General features: G+C 38.9%; 1 protein-coding gene across 2 annotated transcripts in view; it reads right to left on the reverse strand.

Annotated features, from left to right (window-relative positions):
* The window catches only part of pard3ba (par-3 family cell polarity regulator beta a), a 364,154-nt gene that overhangs the window by 340,767 nt on the left and 473 nt on the right, over positions 1-22,914 (reverse strand). For both annotated transcript variants that reach the window (XM_041781937.1, XM_041781936.1), the window contains one exon: positions 4,742-4,843. In XM_041781937.1, coding sequence (XP_041637871.1) covers positions 4,742-4,843 — 102 coding nt within the window. The remainder of the gene's footprint in view (positions 1-4,741; positions 4,844-22,914) is intronic.

Genomic DNA, 22,914 nt, shown 5'->3' on the forward strand with positions numbered 1-22,914 from the left:
CCAAGCATACTTGACCACACTGTTGAGAACACTTCATGTCTTTCCCTATTTATCTCAGAGACCACCCGGCATCATAAAGTGCTTTAATGCAGACTCTTTCATTTTCAGTCAGCTCTCCATGTTTACCATTTTGAACAGGAATGAGGAATTTTGAACTGAATTCCCCTTTTTATACCCAAATTTGAGCCGTCTCACTGGGCTTCTCTGAGAAGTCAGAAATGAATCAAGCATAACATTCAACCACTAAAACTCATTTTTCTGTTTAGGAATGCAAGTAAATAACTATAATTTGACATATTAATCAAGAAATAATAATGTGCTTTACTTTTTTTCATTTTTTTTGTAAATCAGTAAATTTGAAAATTCATGGATAACAATAATAATGATATTTAGCATTAAAAATATCTTGTTAAGCACCGTATATATATATATATATATATATATATATACGGTGCTTAACAAATTGATTTGACCACCCTAACCCTAACCAAGGCCACTAGCACTAATCTCACCACCCAAGGCAAAAAATTATTTACATTTCTGAAGGGGGAAAAATAATTAAACAATTATCTGTTAACCGGACCAAAATAAATGCTTAAATTTTGTTTTGGAAGTCCAGCTCATTCTTTGTCTTGCAAGGGTTCCTGTAGCTAAACAGTTCAAGTTCGGGTTAAGGCTGAACATTTGTGAAGAGTTTAAAGAAAATTTGTCACTTTTACAAGAATGGTCCAGATGTACATTGCTATGAATAGACAACCTGAAAGTGTAATTCCTCCAGCCTCATCTATTCCAGGCCTGGAGGCATCAAAAGCATGTGTGTATGTACAAACTGTGCTTACTGAGAGAAAACAGGTGCATGCAGACAACTATGTATATCTTAACGCCACAATAAACAGTCAAAACTAATCACAAAAACCTCTGGAGGAAAGAAAAACAGATTAACAAGTCTTTCAGCTGCAGAGATTTCCCTAAACTCTGTGACAAAACAGAAAGGGAAGCAAAAGCCACATCTTCCCGCCTTATATCAACAAAGACGAAGTACTGGGATGGCTGACAGGTCAGTGAATCCAACCGCCATTTCTCCAGCTGTCATCTAAGAGTTGCAGGCATCCAGAGACATAAAACACATAATACACAGAGAGTCAAAGGTCAAAAGCTCCTAGGGTATAATAGACTGAAGCCTGACCCTCAGGTCTGTCTTACTGCTGTGCTCCTTTGTGTCTGTGACTGTGAATTCTGTGTAAATGTGGTCACACCTTTAGCCCACACCCTGCAGCCTCCTTCACATTCATCAGATTGGCATTAATATTCATGAGGAGGCTGGTGGCCGGCGTCTCGAGCTGGGGCGCTAATGAGCAGAGTGCGTATGCATGTTGCACAGATGCAGGGGGCAGAGCTGTAATCAAATCACAGCCGCCCCCTCATCTCCGCCCTCATCAACCACCAGTGGTGCTCCTTCCTCGCACGCTGATGCTAACACACTACACAAGCCTGGCAGAGTTGTGTGTGCTGAATAATGTTCGTGGGCTTGCCCAGATAAAGAGGTCTGGACTCACGGCTAGGCTAACTACCAGGCTTACAAATAGCCAACTATTATCTCTCATTAGCATCCGCGGCTAACACAGGGCCCATGCTGTGCAGCGGCGGGCCTTCACAATGGGGCCACTGCAGTATGATTGATGGTGAAACAGCATCGTCCACAATAACGGAACAAAAACAGAAAAGAAAAGCACTAAAGATAGAATCTGTCAGCTGCGGCGGGGTAATAAAAACGTAGACAAACAAAAAGAAGTCAGACTAATCATGAATGCCAGGCACAGCTCATTAATCTGAGAGAGCCGACAGGGTTTGGAAGCCCGCAGATAAGTCGGATGAGTGGCACATTTTCAGCATCACGTGCGCTCGTCCTTTTTCGTCTGCTATCTTTTCATCATCAGCAGAAACAAAAGGATAAAATGAGGAGGGAAAAAGAGGAGTGGAGGGGGCTTTTGGAGAAGAAATAAAAGGTAAATAGGACGCTTCTTTTCCAGGTTCTAGTGAAGCTTAGCAGAGTCCTGTAATCACCAAAGAGGACCGCAGCTCTAAGAAGAAAGCAGACGTCAGGGTTACTTGTTAGCGGAGGAATCTGATCAAATACTACAGCGGGATTTGATCTCCAGTGCTCCATCATAACTGAGAGAAAGCAGGTTGGAAAAAAACGACTCATTAAAATCTATGACTCACACTATTATTCACAAATAAGATGCAGATCTTGTGATTATAATTCCATCATGCCAGAAAATGAAGCTCTGTGATTGCAAAAACTGTTTTTTCTTCCTCTGTTGAAGTTTACACATCTATTATTCAGCTGTGTCCTCTTTTTCCAAAGCCAATTTTGCCAAACTTGCAGTCTTCACAAGCCTGCTATTGTTCCCAGAGTTTAAAACAATCATTGTTATTGCACATCGGATATTCCTTTTTTCATTTCTTTTGCCTTCTTGCTGAGTAAGTGTTGATAATTCAGCATTCATCAGGGCTTGAGGCTTATGAATATAGATTTCAGGCAGTTTATTAGCACATCTTAAGAATGCATTATGGAAAATTAGCAGGAGGAATGAAATCTGCTCTTTATTTAGAAATTGGGCCAGCGCCTGTGTGTATGAAATGCGAACATCAACTCCCAGCCGAGTTTTGTGAAGTTACATCACTCCTGTTTGGGAGAACTTCCCCCGTCTTCAAACGGCTGATTTGTTTTAAATCTGAAAATTGTGTCCTTTCATATGTCTGAGAGAAGAATGAACATGACAGCTAAATCACACGGCACCGTCATCGCTCATACTCCTCCGTTTTCTTAAAAACAGGAGGGAAAACAAGTTTGCTTCCTTACCAAACATACGGCGAGGCCACTTAATCCAATCAGTTTATCCTCTGTGGTGAGAAAAACTCTTTCTGTCACATCCTGAATTTGTCTGTTTGGACTTCTAACAGCCACTGACAAGCTAACCAAGGTTTGGATTTACAAATACCTGCTTTATTGGACATCCTGTCATCCTGCAAGGCTGGAGACTTTACAGAGGAAGTCAAAACAAATCCAAAAGAAGCTCAGAAAACTGCTGAAACTTGTAGGTTTCTCTGCTCTCCTTTTACCGCAACTTAAAGAAAATTCAAACAGCCAAGAAACAAGTTCAGCTTTAGATCACAATCAATTTGTATGACAAACTTTTCAGAAGCCCTTAAGATGTCACATACGACTGCTACAATAGGCAGAACTCACATTTTTCCAACAGTTCTCAAAGCCAGTGAAATCATCATTTTAATATTTTTAACTGCAAGTCTTCTCACCTCCTTCACCATGACAGAGCTGCCTTGATGAGCTGCTATCGTTGCTGGATGGATGATGGATGCTGCTTTAAAGACCGCTGCATTAATTTATGCTCTACATATAAAACATACAGGTGAGGACGGAGCTTTCTGTATGTACTCTGCATTCATTTCATCTGTATTCCCACACAATTTCTTAAAGTTTACAGACACAGACCTATTCCTGCAAAAACACCAGGTAGTCATGGAGGCTGTGTTGAGCCTACAGTTCAAGTGCAGCAAAACAAAATTAAGAATAAAAACTTGAGAAATGGCAGTTTTACTTCATCTTTATTGCTAAATATGTGAGATGGAGCTGTCCACGCCCTGCAGGTGCTGATTCTCCATTAGAGACGTGTCAATATTTATCAGATATTATCATGCCGCTTCATCAGAAGCATTTCTTTTGGCTTAACTGTTGTGTCGCACATCAGTGGCGAGCTCTGCTCAGCCACAAGTTCTCTGTGACCAGTGGGAAGCTTGTAAACACAAGAAACAACACAGAGCAACAGAGCAGCAACAGGAAAAAAAGGATGTGATATCATACTGTGTCTGTGGCGCCTCAGTGTTGACTGGCTGGTACTACTGTAACATCTAGCCAATCAGATCATGTTGTGGGTGAGACAATACAGAGCAAAAATAAAGCCAGAGGGAGAGACATATCACAGTAGAGCCAGCGTTGAATTTAACTGAATGAAGGGCAGAGATTGGATGAACTGGACCCTTTCTTCTAGAAAAAGCTGAAGCAGCAGCTTGGGTTTCAAACCACTGAAGATCACCTTCAAATTCCTGCTTTTTAACATGACGGTGATGTTTTCAGTTGTTAACCAGTTTTAATTACTGAGTTAATTTGTCCTGGAGTGGGATGCATGTTTACAGATAATCTTGCTTAGGGTGAAAAGCTTTCAAATAAACACTTTAAAATCCTGACCCAGAAACCAGGCCTGACACTGAAAACAAGCAGAACACAGGTCAGAGGGATAGACTCTCCAGATATCCTGTCAGCCAAAAGTGCAGGGGAGACTAAAGTTTGTTTTATAACTGTTAATTCTGTTGGAAGTTTGATTGAAGAGAAAGAGACCGATGTAGTTTAGATCTTGGGTCATTTGGAGACTGGAACTGTGTAGCTGTTATATTTCTCTATATTCACACATACATGCAAAGTTATGACAGACACAGTCTCCTTCACGGATGATTTGATATTCTGCTTTAATAGCAGCCCTAATAGTAAGAAGCCTTTGTGTAGAAGAGGCGAAGCAGCAAGGAAAGGACAAGACTGTGCAAATCTACATGAACCAAAGTAAAAAAGAGGTAAGCGTTTACTTTATTCTTCAGGTTTGAATAAAAAAAATCAAGACAAGCTGGAGAAAGGAGTACATAACATGTATTATTTTCTCCTCACCTTGTCTCTGTCTTCCACCAGATCACTCAGCAGATCGTCCATGTCCAGGATTCCTCCGTCAGTGTACTCCAAGTGATGGGTCCTCACTCCCGTCTCTCCATGCTGCACAAAAACACCAGAATGTAAACCAACAATACACAAAAGAAATGCATATCTATAATCCTGTAAAATTTAACTGACAACACTTACAGCTTCACTAGGATGTCTGATGTAATTTGACATCAAAACAACCAATCAGCTGAAATTCAATTTCACATATCATGACTATCTTACTCGTCAAACTTGATTTAATATGAACATGAAAAGAAAGCCAGGGCATAACACTGAAACAAGACAAAAGAATGACCCACATTTTGTTACTTAGTGTTTAGAGACAAATTCAATTCAAGAAAATCCACTCAAACTGTTGAGAACACACAACAACATTTTTGCACTGCAGGATACATTTAAATAGTTTCACTGAGATACAATAGTGATATTTACATGGAACAATGCTTATTTGACTACTGTCTGGCCAAACAAAGACATCATCCACGTAATGTGTAAACTGTACAGTGGCAGGTTCTTCTCTTCGGTGATAACAGCAGAGTTCCCTCTATAAGAGTATTTTTTTTTTACAGCTAAGGCTGATCTGCTGAAAGGGGGTCTCCAGATCAGTGTTAATCTTGGCAGCTATTTTTAACTTTATTCTTAGTTTTAGTCTTTAAATGAAATGCATTTTAGTTTAGTCACATTTTAGTTATTTCTACCCTTTTAAGTTTTAGTCTAGTTTTAGTCGACAAAAACTCCTTACATTTTAGTCTAGTTTAGTCCACAAAAAGTCCTCACATTAGTCTTTACTTTTAGTCTAAATCTGATACCAAATCATGGTAGTGTGTTCTCTGTACCCTGTCAATCCTGGGGTCCTTGTTTTCTACAGCTGAGAGGCAGAATAGATACAGTTGCATTGTTTTTTGACAGATTTGCTCACAGTGGAGAAATATCAAAGATTCTGAATGTCCGATGAAAACTAAATTACATTTTAGTCTAGTTTTAGTCATCTTGATGAAAACTAAACTTACTTTTAGTCAGTTTTAGTCATCACAGATCTATTTGTGTTAGTCTTAGTCTGGTTTTTGTCATGGAAAAAAGGCTGACGAACATTTTTAGTCATAGTTTTAGACGATGAAATAAACACTGTTCCACGTGCCCTAAAAAGACTTTAAATTGCACTGTTGCATCTTTACACCAATTCTGTCAAGTTTTTTACCCCTTTTCATCAGCTTTTTTCCTCCAATTTTAACACATTTTTGCCATTAAACACCTATTTTTGTCAGCTTTAAACTCTTTACACCACTTTTTTCTGCCTGTTTTTGCAACTTCTAAACTAATTCTTGCCACTTAATGTTGCCTCTGTTGACCCATTATTGCCACTTCTTATACCTAATTTTTCCCATTTTAACCATATTTCACCATTTAATATGCCCATTTTTGGTAGTTTAACCAATTTCTGCCAATGTCTGCCTATTGTTTCTTACTCAGTTAACCCTTCCTTGCCAGTTTATATCAATGCGTCATCCCATTTCACCAAATTTACACCCATTTTGCCAATTTAAAGCCATTTCAGCCACTTTTTAACTCCCTTTTACCACTATTTATGCCACTTCAACCCATTTCTGCTACTTTTAAAATCCAACTTCACCACCTTTTCCACCATTTTTTGCCATTTTGTTGTAGAAATTTTTAAACCATTATTTTATTTATTTTTTAACAGAAGGGTTTTACATTTTTAAGAAGGCTTCTTACTACACGAACGATTAAAAAAAGACAGGTTTCTTTGAGTGTGGTTATTATTCAGGTTAAATATGAAATATGGATAAGACAGCTTTACTTTACAATGGACCATGATTTTGTCGACCTCCACTGGCCCCCAGTTTGGCTGGGCTCCAGAAAGTTCTCCCATTTATCCCCCTTATGGGCAGCCTTGTCTGCATGTGACTATTCTTGATTGTGCATGGCTGTTCACCCTCCTTCAGGTACAGCAGGGGGCTCTGGTCTCTGGCACCTTTATTTTGGGGGTTGCGGGCTGACAAGGTTGAGAACCACTGCCCTACAGGACAGAGGTTTGGAGGCGAGGCCAGCACAGGCCCAACATTTGGAAGCAACATCAGAGTTTCTGTTCACAATGCCTCTATTAAAAACCAGTATGAATTCTGTGGATTTTGGGATGTATTTACTGCATCATCAGACTTGGCTTTCATTGACATGCACCATTTTCACCAATCTCCCCAAAAGATCCATCTAACTATAAAATAAATCTATGTTTGTGGACTGCCAGTTAAAATTATAATCAGAAGGCCAAACACAGCAGCAGGTCTGCAGATGAAGCACGACACATGAGCTTCATAACAGCGTGCATGCTCACAAGGTGAACTCAGACTTTTTACAGAAAAATGTCAGCAACTAGGAAGGAAAGCAACTTTTTCCAGTTCTGCTGGTCTGTGGGAAATGGCGGTGGGCACATTCCTGACTAGTTTCACTGTCACCAAGAAGACAAGAGGTCAGGGCGAACACACCCCTCAGAGCAGGAAGCACACAGAGCCAGCCACAGAACCAACATTTTCTGACTGAGCTGCAGTCTGAAAGTGTGCTATTTACACATGAATAGAGAAGTATGCGAACAATGGCATCTTCCTCTTTTTGTAACAAAGTGTACACTTGATTTTGTCGTTGTTCAACAATGCTATCTGCCAGAGAAGTGGAGCAGTGAAGTTAAAAGATAAGGATGATAATAAATTGTGTGAATTCTAAATAAAAAAAGCTATTCCGAGCTCCTAGATGGTTTCCTTGTTGAATAATATCTGCCACATTTTCTATTAAAAATAATTTCAAGTCCAAGTAAAAGAAATGTTTGACAAGCCTTATCGTTTCCAACAACGTGCACAGCAGAAAATGGCCCATTAGGAACAGCCCAGACCAATAAACAATCTGTCAAGAGCAGCACAGGACTACATTACCAGCTAAATTAACAGCTATAGGCTATAAGCCTCAGAGGCTGGAATGAGTTTGGCCCAGACCCAGCCATCGGCTTCTGCTGTATCACTGAGCCCCGTCCTAGTCTTGAATGGGCTCCTTCTTGCTTCGCTGCATCCCAATGTGAATTGCAGGACACAAAAAAAGGAGGGTGTCCGCCTTTCACAATGGGCCAAGTCCATTCTCTTAAAACAAAATGGTTGGGAGAGTCTGGGATTTCAGTCACAGGAATAAAGCCTGAAGCTCCCTTTCTTTAGAAGTTCCCATGATAAGCAGCGCCAGAGCAAGGAGAAATAGAGCGGGGAGAGGAATCTGCAACTACAACAAACATAGAAAATTCACTGCATAGTAGTCATTGCAAAGTTGCAAACAGGCATGTAATCCAAGGCTTCAGAGCCAAGAAAACTCGGCCTGGAAAAAGAATTAAACCGTGGTGACAACAATAAAAAACAAAGACTCACAATAACAACAATGAAGCACTTTCTCAATCAGTTAATGAGTATACTACACACTTTTTTCATTATTTATCTAATGTTTCATTTAAAGCAGCTTACGTGTACAGCATTGAGGTCCAATGAAGTGCATTTTATTTAAGGCTCTCACCAATGAGTACTTTGGAAGACGACGAATCACTGATTATTAAAATTATCAACTCAGCAAATAATGTTTCTAGTACAACAAACAGAAAACAACTGCTAAGAGTAGTTGAGAATCATGATTGCTGTTACTGATACCAATATACACACTTTTTTATTGTGGGGAAAAAACACCAAGTTCACTCCTTGTGCAAAAAGAGTCTGAGTCAAGCAGAGCTGAGAGAGGAGCGGGGAAATAGTCTGGTAGTTGTTAACGTCTAACGGGCTTCATTTAGAAAATAATCGAACCAACATCTAGAGCTTCTAACCGGCGTTAACCTGCCGTGTCAATTATTTCCTTTTTTTCCTGCGTAATTCTCTCTCTACTAATGCACCACCCCCTTAAAAACAGACTACTGGCTGTGTAGTCATGTGATAGGCAGCCAGGCGTTGCAGGGCCTGTAGTCTGCTGGAAACCCAAGAGAAGAAGAAGTACTGCTCATGTGACACCATCCCATCCAGCCCACTGAAACACAGAGCGACTGTGCAGCGTGAGCAGCAGTTATTTTCAATGTAGTATAAAATTATTTATGTTGTGAGCAAGAAATTGAAGTTGTTTATTTTGACTTTTTACGAAAAAACATTTTCATTTCAGCTGATGTGTGTTTTGATTTCAAATGTTTCAATAAATGACCAGATTGTTAATCTGTGTGTGTACCTTTCAATTGTTTTAATTTTTTAATTTTATTTTTGTTTTAAATTCATACAAATATTTGCGAAACAGCCTACGTCAGAGGTTGGGGGTAGAATAATCGCTCATTAAACTAGGGCTGAACGATTTTAGAAAATAATCTGTGATTTTTTTAACCTAATATTGCAATTTTACATCTCATGTATTTTCCAAAAAAAAGCAATAATTCATTCTATACTATAACCAACACAATATTAGATTAAACAAGGGCTGGACAATTTTGAAAAAAATATCTAATTGTGTTGATTTCAACTCATTTTGAAACTTGGATATGAACTGTTGTATTAAAGGGAGTATTTTTAATGTAGTTCTCATATTTAACAAGACAAACATAGAAAAATGAAGAAAATAGGATTATTTTGTATACTATTTTAAAAATATGCCACTAAAATGACTGCATGATCTGTATTACATAACGTTTCTGATGCAAAAAAAATTACATTTTGCCACAAATTTCAGGTTAAAGAAATACTGCACTGTCTGGGATTTGAAAATTGCAGCAGGTCATATTGCTTTTCAATCTTGTTTGCCATAATCACCCAGCCCTAATCAGGGCCCACGCTGTGTGTTCAGCAATCAGGGTCCCCACCTTTATCTGATAAAATGGTTGTATATTTTGCAGCTATCAAAGGCCAATATATGATTTATACTGCTGATATGTATGACCGATATATTGCCAGTACCGATATGCTGATAATATATTATATCCCTACTTCTCAGCAGAGGTTGAGGATGCAAGATGGCTAACACCTCAGTAACTCCCCTCTTAAAAAACAATACTCCTAACAGAGCATAAAATGCATATGCCAACATAACAAAGGCAACAAATAAGACCATTAAATTTCCTGAAGAACATTCAACATTCAAGTCAGAAACTTCACTATCCTGATTTTATCAAGGCATGAATTAATCTACATTTGTGCTCATTCATTTAGCAGTATTTTAGCGTAAAGCGTATGATTAGTGTCCTGCAGTAATACAGAAAATAAGGATTTGTTAATCCAGCTTGGCCTAACTAATACAGCAAATTTGAGATTTGTCAACAGGTTTATTTAGACATTTTCTGGGACTGAAACCAAAAATACACAATCTGGTACCCATCACCGTTGTGTTTCTTAAGTTTTCTTTCCTAATGTGTATTTCAGGGGTAGCATTCTTTGGATAGGAGCACTGAAAGCAGCAGCTGGAGCAGAGGCGTCAGGGTGAAGCAGAAAAACTGGTCCAACTTGAACCTGTGCCTGCATTCTTCTGCTGATGTTTACGAGTCTGAGTCTGTGAGGCGCTATGGCAGACGAGGGGAGGGCATTAATTGGCTCTTCTGCGATTACATCATATCATAAGCCCATTAAGACACACACACCTTCTGGAAATGAGAGGCATTAGAGTACATTTTAGGGGGAAAGGATTAGTTCGCATAGTTGGATTAGAGCAAAACAATGGCTGAGTGTTAATTAGGATCACCTCTGCAGGCCTCGGCACACCTGGCACATTTTAGCTCCAGTTTCCTCAGCCAAGGCCCAGAGAAACACACGCTCCTCTCTGTCTACTTGTGATGAAAAGGGATGACTGTACAACACTTCAAGAAGAAATAATCTATAGACGAAGAAAAGGGGGGAATAAAACACTCTTCTGAAGTTCCTTATATTCAATCCAGGCTAATTCCCCTTCATATCCTGAACACTTCACATGAAATAAAAAACAAAAGGAGTTAAGAGTCAGTCAGTCACTGAGGAGGAGAATTACGTTGACAGTTTGAAGAGTAAATTCCCCACAAATTACACCATTAAGTCCTTCACCATTTATCTCTCCTTCCTCTCTCTCTCTCGTGAGCAAACATGACACCACTGGAGAGTGGCGGAGAGCAGGAGCGATTAGTGAAGCTAAACTCGGTGGTGGTGGTGGTGGTGGTGTTGGGGGTGCTATTTCACACTTTGATCCTCAGAAGAATGTGTAATTACACAGCTGAAGGAGGACGGCGTGGATTTAGCCGTGACAAAAACAAAATGTCTTTAATGAACGTGTCAAAGAGGAGCTGTCTTCATGTCGGAGACGTTGGCATGCGTGAAAGGAAAGAGAGAATAAAGCTGTGAAGAGCTTTTTTTCGCTCTGAAGGAAGGAGGCTACTTGACCTCTGCTGACATGAGAGTGTAACAAAGGACAAAATTACCCCTTTACTCACTTGACTTTAACATTTTAATCCTCCTTTATCAGCATTTAAAAGCAGCAGATTATAGATATTTAAAGCCATGATGAAAATTATGCTCATCTACAAATGTTAGCCAAAAAACCCAGCCTTTTAAACACTTTTCTTTATTCTAAACCACTTAGTATAGTCTATTCTAAGCTGTGATATATTTGCTATTTTGAGTTTTGCTTTATCCAACTGAAACAAGACATTTCTGGAACTTAGTTACAGCACTTTATCTTTTTTTGCAAATGTTTATTGATATCAGCACTCACTGAGAAGACTTCTATACATCTTCTCTGTAATGATAGACACTTTTATTATTATTATTATTAATAATAATAATAATAATAATATTATTAGGGGTGTAATGGTTCATAGTGACCATGGTTCATATCTGTTTTGCAGTCACAGTTCAGTATGGGTTTGTTTCAAGAAGAGAAACGTTTAAATCAAGGAAACTCTTCATTATATTGAGCATGAAGAAGTGAAAAGTGGTTTGTTTCTTGTGTTGCTAAGAACTACCAGTGAGAGTTGAAAAGGACTCCATTATATTAAACATTAAACAAAAAAGAGCAAAACAAAAGATGTGTTTCTAATAACAATGCATTAACACTCTTGATTAATCTGGAAAGCTTAACGTGTTATAAAAATAATAATGCAATTTAATCAAATGACTAAGTTTGACCACAACTTCCTCCCGTAGTCCTCCTGAGCGGATGTTTACATCCCTGGGGTGAGAAGGTTAAAGACGGGTCAAATGCAGCCAACAGTGATGAGTGAGGAGCCAGAGCCACGTCTGATTCAGGGCAAATTTAGATTTAAAAAGCTGTCTAATGGAAGTCTGGATGAAACACAGGTTGTGTGTACATACTGTGGTTTGTTGATGTCAGCAAAGACGCTAACAACAACGAAGGATCAAGCCGTAACGTCAAGCTATATATAAATGTAAATATATATATATATATATTTTTTTTTTTTTATTATTATTATTATTATTATTATTATTATCATTTTAAATATATATATATATATATATATATATATATATAAACAAATTTGGTCCCTGGCCTAGATGAGGCTCACATCATTAGTAACATCACATAGATACCACTAATATTTACAGAGCCCAACAAACAAAAGTAAACACCCTACCTGCTTTAATATGCTCCTAAAATAAGGGATTTGCAATTTAAAACAAATACAGCTATCAAAATATGAATTTAACTATCATCCACAGCTTACCAATGCTGAGTAGGGGTGCAGCAAATGTATTTCATCTCTTTCTGCACTCAACATGCAAGCAAATGAAATCAAAAAGAGCACCAAAACTTGCAACGAGGCGCCACAAACCAGAAAACAGAGCCAGAGCACACTAAACCTTCATTCTGACACATACAAGTTAGAAAATCACGGCAGAAAATCTAAAACTATCCAATGTTTCCTCACTTGCATGTTATGATCTCCTCTGGTTACAGATCTGTTTGCAAACATCAACTTCTTACTGACAAGCACAGTGAACTCAGGAAGGGTTGCATTTCAATTCAAAGAAAGTAAAGGTGTCTTTAACGGAAGATTGTTACAGAATCTCTTCTGTCTTTATGCCATCATGTCTGGGATTCCCATATTCTAAGTCACATGCCAGCAGGAATCTTTGTTGCAACACTTCCCTTCAGCTAAACAGTGAACACCCAGAGTGAGTATGCTGCTCTGCTTTACTGGTTTTCAAACTGGGTGAGTATTTGCCTTCAGGGACTGAAAGATGTAACACAACATACATTTACATTACACGCATAAAGAGAAGTACAATTCACACGATACTTTCGCTGAACTCTGGACAGCAACACAATGACTTCAAACCTCTCAGTGAGAAAGAAAGCAGGTTGGATAATTACATCGAACTTTAAAAATGTCTTTTACATAGCTAAGTTCTGACGCACTTACCGACCAACACCGGACAACTCCTACACTCCCACACACACAGGACGGAGTAGAAGGACAAAGTGCTCTCAGAGGGCTTTAATGTGCTGTCAGGTGTCAGCAGGGAGTTGGTATAGGGGCTGTAATCTGAGCTCAACCTGCACAGACATACGCTGAGACAGAGGGAGACAGCTACAGTACCTGGCTGATTCCCCTGAGAAGGTACTACACTCACAGGCTTCATGCTGGTCCTCCAGGCTAAAGTCCTAGACTGATGCAGTGATTCACAAAAACAGGAGCTTGTCGGTTTGTATTTTACTTTATCACAGAGAGGGCTGTAGAGATGGCTTACATGGCTTGTATCATCCACTGCATCAATGATGAGCAGAAAATCATTTTCCCAACAAATACGACAAACAGTTTTGCTGCATGTGACTCAAACATGAGGATTAACTGCTTGAGCACTTTGTAAACTTGATAACCTTGCACTTTTTCAATGTCACAAAGACAATGAAAGTCAGCAATTTCAGACCACCTTTTTGGGAACTATGTTCCCCAGGTTATAATTTATGACAATTTTCTTTAACTTAAAACCATCTGAATCATCAGGTACAACAACCCCAATTCAACTATCATTTTCTTAGCTCAATATCTGCACTTTTCTTTGACTTAAAATGAGTTATTTAAGCTCCCTGTCTTTCCTTTCCAACTCATTTTTCAAAAGACATATTTTGGAGCTTTTTATGCCATTATTTAGAGAGGAGGACAGTAGATAGAGTCAGAAATAGGGATGAGAGAGTGGGGGAGAGACATGCGGTAAAGTGGCTTCAGGCTGAACTTAAACCCATACATGGGGCGTGACCTGTCCACTAGGCCACTGGAGCCTCTTCCAAACAGTTTGATAGCAGCAGAATCAGCCTCCAAAGTCTCCTCTCTTCTAAAACAAATGCACCAAGTTTGATCAATAAAGGCACAAAAAACAATGCCATTACCTAGGAGAATTTTTTTGTTTAAACTACTTTAGAAAAAGTGGCAGTGCTCTATATATTTATCAGTTACTCCAGTTTCATGCATTGAGAGTCTATGTGGCTAAACACTAGGGGTGTGAAGGTGCACGTCTGCATGCTATACCAGTTCGCTATGGGCCTTATACAGACCAGGTATGTGCCGAACACATGCAGAGCATAAGCTCCCACACAGACTGGAAACTGGAGTGCAACCCACACCACCCCGGCAACCACACATCCGTAAGAAACGATAGCAATAGCCGGAATATTCCCAGCTAAAACATCTCATAGTTTGTTTCCCTGTGAAATAAAATAATAGATAAAGACAAGGACAAGACATACATTGAGAACGCAGCATTTAAACACCCATTAAAGTTAACTGAGCCAAAATTAAGAAATTCTTCTTCTGCTCTTTAAAGAAAAAAGTCTCAGCAGCCCTTTATGAACTTGATCATGTATAAGGCTGTGTCATAGCATTGGCGAGACGGTTACCCTCAGACTCCAGACAGACTCTGGGCTGTAAAAATGTTCCAAAACTATGTATTCATCAGTTAAAAAGTAATCCCACGCCAAACTCCATGTTGAAACCAGCAGGATAGATATGATGTTTATTAGCTCAACTGAGAGCAGTTAAATTATGATGTGTTCAAGGTTGGATGGGAAATTTAAGGATTAGAGGAATGGGTATCAATATGTCAATAAAAATAAACAACCTAATTCTTAGTATTTTCAAAAATCATTTCAGTATGTGTATTGATCATCTCTTTGGCAAGAGGCTGCAGCTTTATTCTGAATGTTGAATGTGATTTATTTGAATAAAGCCTTTTATATTCTTTATAAATGTAGAAAAAAAAGAAAAAACCCAAAGTAGGCTTGAGAGCCTGAACTACAGATACTGCAATGTGAACAATGTTTACAAGGGAACTTTTAAAGTTCCCCATACAAAAAAGAAATTCCATGTTGTGGTTCCTTCATTATCGTGCCAAAAAGGTACCGAAACACGACGTCAAAACTTTAACACCTTGCTCTCAGCTGTCATCATTAAATGTGTAGAATCTACATGAGAAAATCTTTTATCACCAACATGGTGGCACATATATTTTTATTTTACAAATCAGTCTTGTGTATAATGAGCAGGAATGCTCTGTGCACTTGGTCAGAGGTTTTGCTGATACTGTTTTCTCACCAGAGGAGCTGAAAGCAGCTGAACACATACAAAGTCACAGCTGAGATCACATTAGAATAAACTGCTAATTAAGAAGGTCTGCATGCCAGTGCTGCAGTGCACGGTGCACGGTGCAGAAGCTTGTCCAGCACGACTATAAACCAACACGCCCTCCGTGATTAAAACCAGTTTTTTTGACGCTGTCCTTGCTGTCAGAGAGAGAGGAGAAATGTGCGGTTAATGTGGGCACTAAGTGGATTCTGCTGGCAGGAGCTGGTCAGATCTATTCAGCCCTCTGTGACAGATACAGCACCGGACTGTCCTCATCATAATCCACCCCTATTAGAAGAAAAGGCAAGAGAGTGCTGAGTCAACGTCTAAGAAAGGCTCCTAATTAAAATGCAACGTGAACAACCAAGGGCTGGGTTTATTCTGATCGCATAGCAGCATTTAGCAGCATTTTTCAGCTAAGGGATGGGCAATATGTACAACTTTGTAGATATATATCAGTTTACAATTATCTGTTACAAACATAGATAGATGCCAGACCTAATTCTCAGTTAAAAAAAAAAAAAAGGATTGTTCACAGTAAGAGCCACTCATGGTAATATGGTAATATACCTATTGACCAAAAAAAAATGATCTATTTGAAATGTTTAGTCTTACCGAGGAATTACCAACCATCCTTCTCTACCTGGAAGAACATGAGCCTGCCCGCATTTTTTATACATAAAAACAATTAAATTATCAAGTAGTGTGTAGCCATGTGTTACCAAGCTGGTAAACAGTAAGTTTTGTTGACAACACATCTTTTGTCTTTGCATTTTGTTTCAAGATGAGGTTGTTGTATTACAGTGAATTTTGTAGATTCTACTGGGGCTGGGCAATTAATTGCAAATAAGATTAAATCGCAATACGGCCTGCTGCAATTTACAAATTGCAACGCTTCTTTAACTTGAAATGTGTCAAAATACCAGTTTGATAGAATTTCTTTTTGCAGCAGCAGAGCTTTAATGCCCCTTATGCAAACATTCAAGGTCCATTAATATGTGAGGTACTTCATGCTGATGCACCACCTTGCTGCTGGCAGCCTCCTCCACCCCAGCTTCCTCCTTTATAGCTTAAAGCATGTTACACGCCTTCTCAGCCCAGTAACACTGCATGTCCAATTTGCAATAAAATGGTAAAATGTACAAAATGTATGATGACCATGTTCTGGATTGAATGTAGGTTATAATATAGAATGATTTATTGCTTCAATGTGTTGAAAAATAAGATAAGGAACCTAATAATCGCATATTACACTGCAATTGCAATATTAGGGGGAAAAATTGCAGTTAGATTATATTTGCAAACCGTTCAGCCCTAGATTCTACAACTTCTTTCAATGTTAGTCTATAATGTTCTACTTTAATTGATTTTGCTATCATAACATCATATTATAATGGTGTAGTCTTATTTCAAGTTTTCATTTTTAGTCTGTAAAGCCCTTTAATTCAACCTTGGTTGTTCTAAACATGCAATATGAATAAAGTTGGTTTGACCTGATTTGATTTTTACAACTTACAGGGAGTGCACAGCAATTCTAAGCAAAGTCATCGCTCAAAAGCACTAGGGATGCAAAATATTATTGTCATGATATCAGAATCAGCAGATGTCAGCTTAAAAAGTTAAATATATGAAAAGTTTAAGGTCTGAAAATTTCTGCTGAAATATCTGTCAAACATATTGACAGTATAAATCATATATAGGTCTTCAATATTGGCAAACTGTACAACTGCACCACTGGTGCCAGTTGTATGTGTGGTTGTCTTGGGTGCCACACACTTATGGGGGCCCATTGTACACCCTGAACATTATGAAAGAAGCTCCAAGCATAAAACAACTACCTGACTGTCTACTTCCCCACTCCTTTCTTAGCTCTGCTCGGTATTTCAGTTATTGGCAAGGTTGTCCATTATTTGCTGCGGTATCAGACAGGTTTCAATATCATTTAATTTTTACAATAATTATTTCAAAGATAGTAATCCTGGTATTGGGATAACCATTTTGATGATATTTCTATGATTTTTGGTCCATATTGTCCAGCCCTACTCCGAATTAACATGCAATGTGACACGCAATCAAGGGCTTGGTTAATTCTGATCACACAGCAGCATTTAGCCTACTTCAGCTTGTGTGCTGCAGCGTGTCTCAACGAGGATCAACAGGGAGTGCTGCGAAAAGAGGGGCATGGCTGCAGATGTCAGTGGAGCAGAGATGTGGCTCAGGGGAATAAGATGAGCTCCCATGAGTGTGGAAGCAATCCACCCAGCCAAAAAAAAAAAAAAAAGAAAATCAGCCCTGCCACCACCGCTTCCAATGCAGCCCCTCGCATCTCCATGTGCCAGCCTGCCGCCTGGCCGAGTGGGAGGAAGCGTGGGCGTATCTGTGAGGGGGACCAGCCAACCGATAAGACACAAGCCTGTCACCAATCCTAATCCCCAATCACTCACAGGACAAAGCCTGCTGTCCGCAGCGCACCTCCCTGACTGCGGCCACATTTAGGAGATCAAGCAGCAAACTTCCACCTGCCCGCTGAGATACCAACACTTAAACAGAGAGCTATTGTACAGGTAGACAGCTGAGACTGCAGCTGAAACACACATCAGCATCCTATCACACTAGGACAGCATGAACACACAAAGCTGCTGATTAATAAAAAGGTCACCTCGGCAGAATGATTTATGTTCAAGTGATTGCACCATCAGGGTGCAGAACACAGGGGTTTCACGCCTTCGTGTGAATGTGGGACATTAAAATAACACAAAAATGTCACGAGTAAACAAAACTCTAAACCTGCGGTTAAGAGTAAGTCAGTTTGGTACAGATTGTTCAGTGCATGAAAGGGGATCTTCTTTTATTGACACATTGCGTTAAAGTTTTGTACTTCCCCTCCACATGTCGACTTCTACACTTCCCAACACCTCATGCCCATGGGAGGCACAAACAACGAAAGTCACAACCCCTTCCTCACACGTCTCTTCATGTAACCTACCATCTGCAAAGCGGTTAAAGTAGGGATGGATAAAAGTAGTCAAGCACTCATGGTTTACATCATTATTTAAGCAAAGTTTCACACCTGTGCACACATGGCTTTAGGCTGCAATAGCTCAACTCAATTAACAATATTTGCACCACGTCAGACCGGGAAAAGAAACATCTAGAAAACCATAAAACAAAAACGACAATAATGTTAAGTGCCAAATGTGTGGCATTAAACCTGCATATTGTAACAACACTGATCCAGAGAGTAAAGCACAAGGACAACAGTCAGTCTAGAACACAGGTGTCAAACTCAAGGCCCGGGGGCCAAATCCAGCCCGTGGTGCAGTTATACCCGGCCCACCAGATCATATGATATTTTTATTAGAGCTGGCCCACCAGTATGAAGTCTGCAGATTTCCTCCAGTATAAAAATGTAAACTTAACTTTGATGATTTATAACATCCTTGTTGAGCCATACAAAATAGAAAAAGTAAAAAGTAAAACTAATTTGATAAAAACTCAGGTGCATGAGGAAGAAATGAGTGTTTTCTCTTTATTTTCAATTTCGCATCTCACAGTTATGTCTAAAAGTTAAGGTTTTGACTTTTTATTTCATATTTTAACCTTTACATCTCATAACTTTGACTTTTATCTCATATTTTTACCTTTAAGATTAATCATTTTAAATTTCAAATCCTATTTAGATCTTTCAAAATCATAATTTTGACTTTTATCTCATGTTTTGACCTTTTTCAGCTCCTAACTTTAAAAACTATCACTTTTTTTAACCTTAAAGACACATGCTTTTTAATTTTATATCATATTTTGACATTTGAAACTCATGATTTTGATCTTTACCTCATATTTTGACTGTTAAAAATTATGATTTTGAATTTTATTTCAGTTTTTGACTTTTAAAATTCATGGTTTTAATATCCTTTCTTATATTTTGCCTTTAAAAAACATTATTTTGACTTTAAATGTCATGATTTTACCTTTTACACTTATAAGTTTGACTTTTTATCTCAGATTTTGAGTTTTTAACTTGTCAAGTTCACCTTTTAATTGCAAAATCATTTATCATCAGTGCCAAGTTATTTACCCCCATAATTCATTTCTGGTGAAAATAAGGTTGACATTTTGTGGTTAATGTCGACCCTGTTATGCCCCTCAGGTTAGACCTAAGTTCAGAATCCAGCCCCTGCTGTGATTGAGTTTGACAGCCCTGGTCTAGAATCAGATCACTGGCATCTTATAGTGTTGGAAGGCCACAAGGAGAGCAAGAAATCTTTTTTATTTCCATGTTGCAGTTGCCAAACAGCAGTGTTCCCATATGGATACCACTTAGATGTCAAGCTTTCAGAGTTATTTTTGAAGGCAGCAATTACAGTTAAACCTGGAGGATAAATCACCCCAGCATATAAGCCAAGGTCTGTTTTTAGGAGTTTCCCACAGGCAGAAGACCCTTGGTTTTCAACTGGTGCGTTGGGAAGCCCTTTTCAGTGCATTCTTGGAAAAATATGTGGCTTAAAGGGATACTTCAACATTTTGACAAAGTCGCCCATTGCTATAATTCCTATAGTCTTAGTAATAGGTTTGTTTCCGTAAGTTGTCGGTGGAAGCTGTTTCTAGATCTGGGGGGACCGATATAACAGCTGCACAGCTAACGCTATGTAAGAAGATGGTATTTTTTGCTTTCCCTCATCAAACTCATCAAATACACAATCCAACAACTCCAAAACGCTCTCGTGGACAAGTTGTGACCTGTACATTCACCACACTATGAAATAATAACGTGTAAATATGTAACATTATGACACATGAAGCAAATACTCGGAACTATTTCTTGAGTAAATCACTGACACAGTGCAGCAGCCATGTCTGGAGTGTAGTTCCGGCTTTGCATTTAACTTTAAAGCATCTCCGTCTCGTAATGTTCCATGATTATTTCTCAGCCAAAGATTTGCTCTAACCTCCACCACTAGTCACTTGTCGGTCAAACCAACACTTTCTAAGGTGTAAGGTACACTCCGCATTGTCTTAAAATGCAGAATTATCACCTAACAAGGGAGAAAAGTTGTTAAAACTGCTGACAACCTCTGCTGGTCTGGTCTGTGTTACATATTGTGTTATGTATTTGCTTGCAATGCACAATGAATGGGGCAGGTGTCAATCGCATTGTATGAAAGATGCAGACGCACACACATGTGTTGATGATGGCGTATTCCTCAGGACTTTATACGGGTACTCTACTCTCATCAGTAAAGAGGACTAGACCAAATTTATAGACGATATGCTTCATTTCATCTTCTGTTATTGATTTTGTGTGATTTTTGAATAGGTTTACACAAATCCACCTTCACTGGCTCCCTTTCAGGTCCTGCATCAACTACAAAATCCTCCTCCTTACATACAAATCTCTCCTGTACCTTTCTGATCTCTTCCATCCATACACACCATCCCACAACTTTCAGTCTTCAGACACCGGCCTTCTTTCTATTCCCACAACCAAACTCAGAACCTTTGGAGACAGAGCCTTCAGTGCTGCAGCCCCCACCCTCCAGAACATTCTGCCTGCAGTCATCCGTAGCACTCCACCTCTGGACATTTTCAAAAAATGTCCCAAGCACCACCTGTTCACCACAGCCTACAGTCTTCACTAAACCAGCTCTTACACTCATCCTACCCCTCACATAGTTTGTCCATGTCTAATGTGTTCTTGTAAAGCATCCTTGAGTTTCTTGAAAGGTGCTATATAAATTCAAGATATTATTATTACGATTATTATTATTCAAATACAACCGTAAGCTTGGCAATGATGTCCTCAGGGTTACTTGCCTATTGATAAGGTAAACAGAAACTGTCATGCGCAGAATCTTTTGTTGCACTGGTATCCCAGGTGTTTGAATTATTATCCAAACTAAAAAAATAGATTGAATACATGTATGGTTAATACATTCTTTAATGTGTCTACTGAAAAGGCAAAAAAGGTCTTATTTATGTTATCTTAACACTTCTTTCTGTTAAAAAAAAAAAAACAAAAAACAAGGCAAGGAAAGGGAAAAAACATTTAAAGTTAAACCCACGGGGGAGTAGGTGGCCTAGTGGTCAAAGGCGCTCCCCATGTACGCAGGCAGCCTGGGTTTGAATCCGGCCTGAGGCCCTTTACCGCATGTCTCACCCCCACTCTTGATCCTGTTTCCGACTCTATCCACTGTCCTCCTCTATCTAATAAAGATACAAAAATGCCCAAAAATAAATCTTTAAAAAAAAAAAAAAGTTAAACCCACTGCCTCATCGGCTAAAGGAGTGGTTCTCGTGGGGTCGTGACCCGAGACCCTGTGAGGGGGTCGCAAGATGCCCTAAAAAATAACAAGAATATTTTTAAAATTATACTGTTGCCACTTTACACCAATTTTACAACATTTTAACCAGTTTTAATCATTTTTTTCCCACCAATTTCGCCAATTCTAACACATTTTTGCCACGTAAAACCCATTTTTTTCCCATTTCAGACCCTTTACAACAATTTATTTCTGCCTGTTTTTTCCACTTCTAAACTAAGTTTTGCCACTTCACACCTATTGTTGCCTCTGTTGACCCATTACTGCCTCTATTAACCATTTTTACCACTTTTCACTGTTTGATATGCTCATATTTGCCTGTTTAAAGTCATTTCAGCCACTTTTTGAGTCCCTTTACCACTGTCTATGCCAGTTTTAACCACTTAAACCAACTTTTGCTGCTTTAACCAATTTTTTGCCACTTTAAGCTTATTTTTTTGCCAAGCTTATCAAATTTCTATCCAGTTTTTGCGTCTTTTAAAATCCAATTTCACCACTTTTTCCATCAATTTTTGACATTATTAACCTATTCTAGCCATTTTAACCTATTTAATGTCTGTTTTCAACAAAAAGGATCTGAACCTGTTTCTAAGAAGGCTATCTACAACACAAGTGAATAAAAACATATACTTGTTTCTTTGGTAGGAGAGGTTATTTTTCAGGTTAAAGCTCTCCCCTTTAGCCCCCCTTACGGGCGGCCTTGTCTGCACAAGATTCTAGACCGTGCTTGGCTGTTCGACCACCTTCAGGTACAGTGGAGGTCCCCAGTCTCTTGCACCTTTATTTTTGGGGTCCTGGGCTGAAAAGGTTGAAAACCAGTGGGCTAAAGCACCTAAAAGCTAGCAGTAAAAAAGCAAGTCTTGACCCAAACATTTTTAAAATAGTTACTTAATAGACTTGTAGCTACTCACTTTCTCAAGACTTGAACCAATAGAACTCAGTTAAATTCGCAGAAAACTGAATTACTTTATTGACATGGCATAACGTATTATTTTATTTTATTTAAGCTAGCAACTAAGCTAGCTAACGTTAGCTTTAATTCAATGAACTAGGTAACCACAATTCTGTGACGTCACCCACGTTACGTGAGCTAATATGAACAAAATGTAAAGAATGACTGGAATTTAAATGTGTATGGGCATTTTAAGATGAAAGGGTGCCATAATAATGTGCCTTAAGTGTCCATT

The sequence above is a fragment of the Cheilinus undulatus genome, linkage group 24, assembly GCF_018320785.1.
Source record: "Cheilinus undulatus linkage group 24, ASM1832078v1, whole genome shotgun sequence".
In the NCBI taxonomy this organism is placed as follows: Eukaryota; Metazoa; Chordata; class Actinopteri; order Labriformes; family Labridae; genus Cheilinus; species Cheilinus undulatus.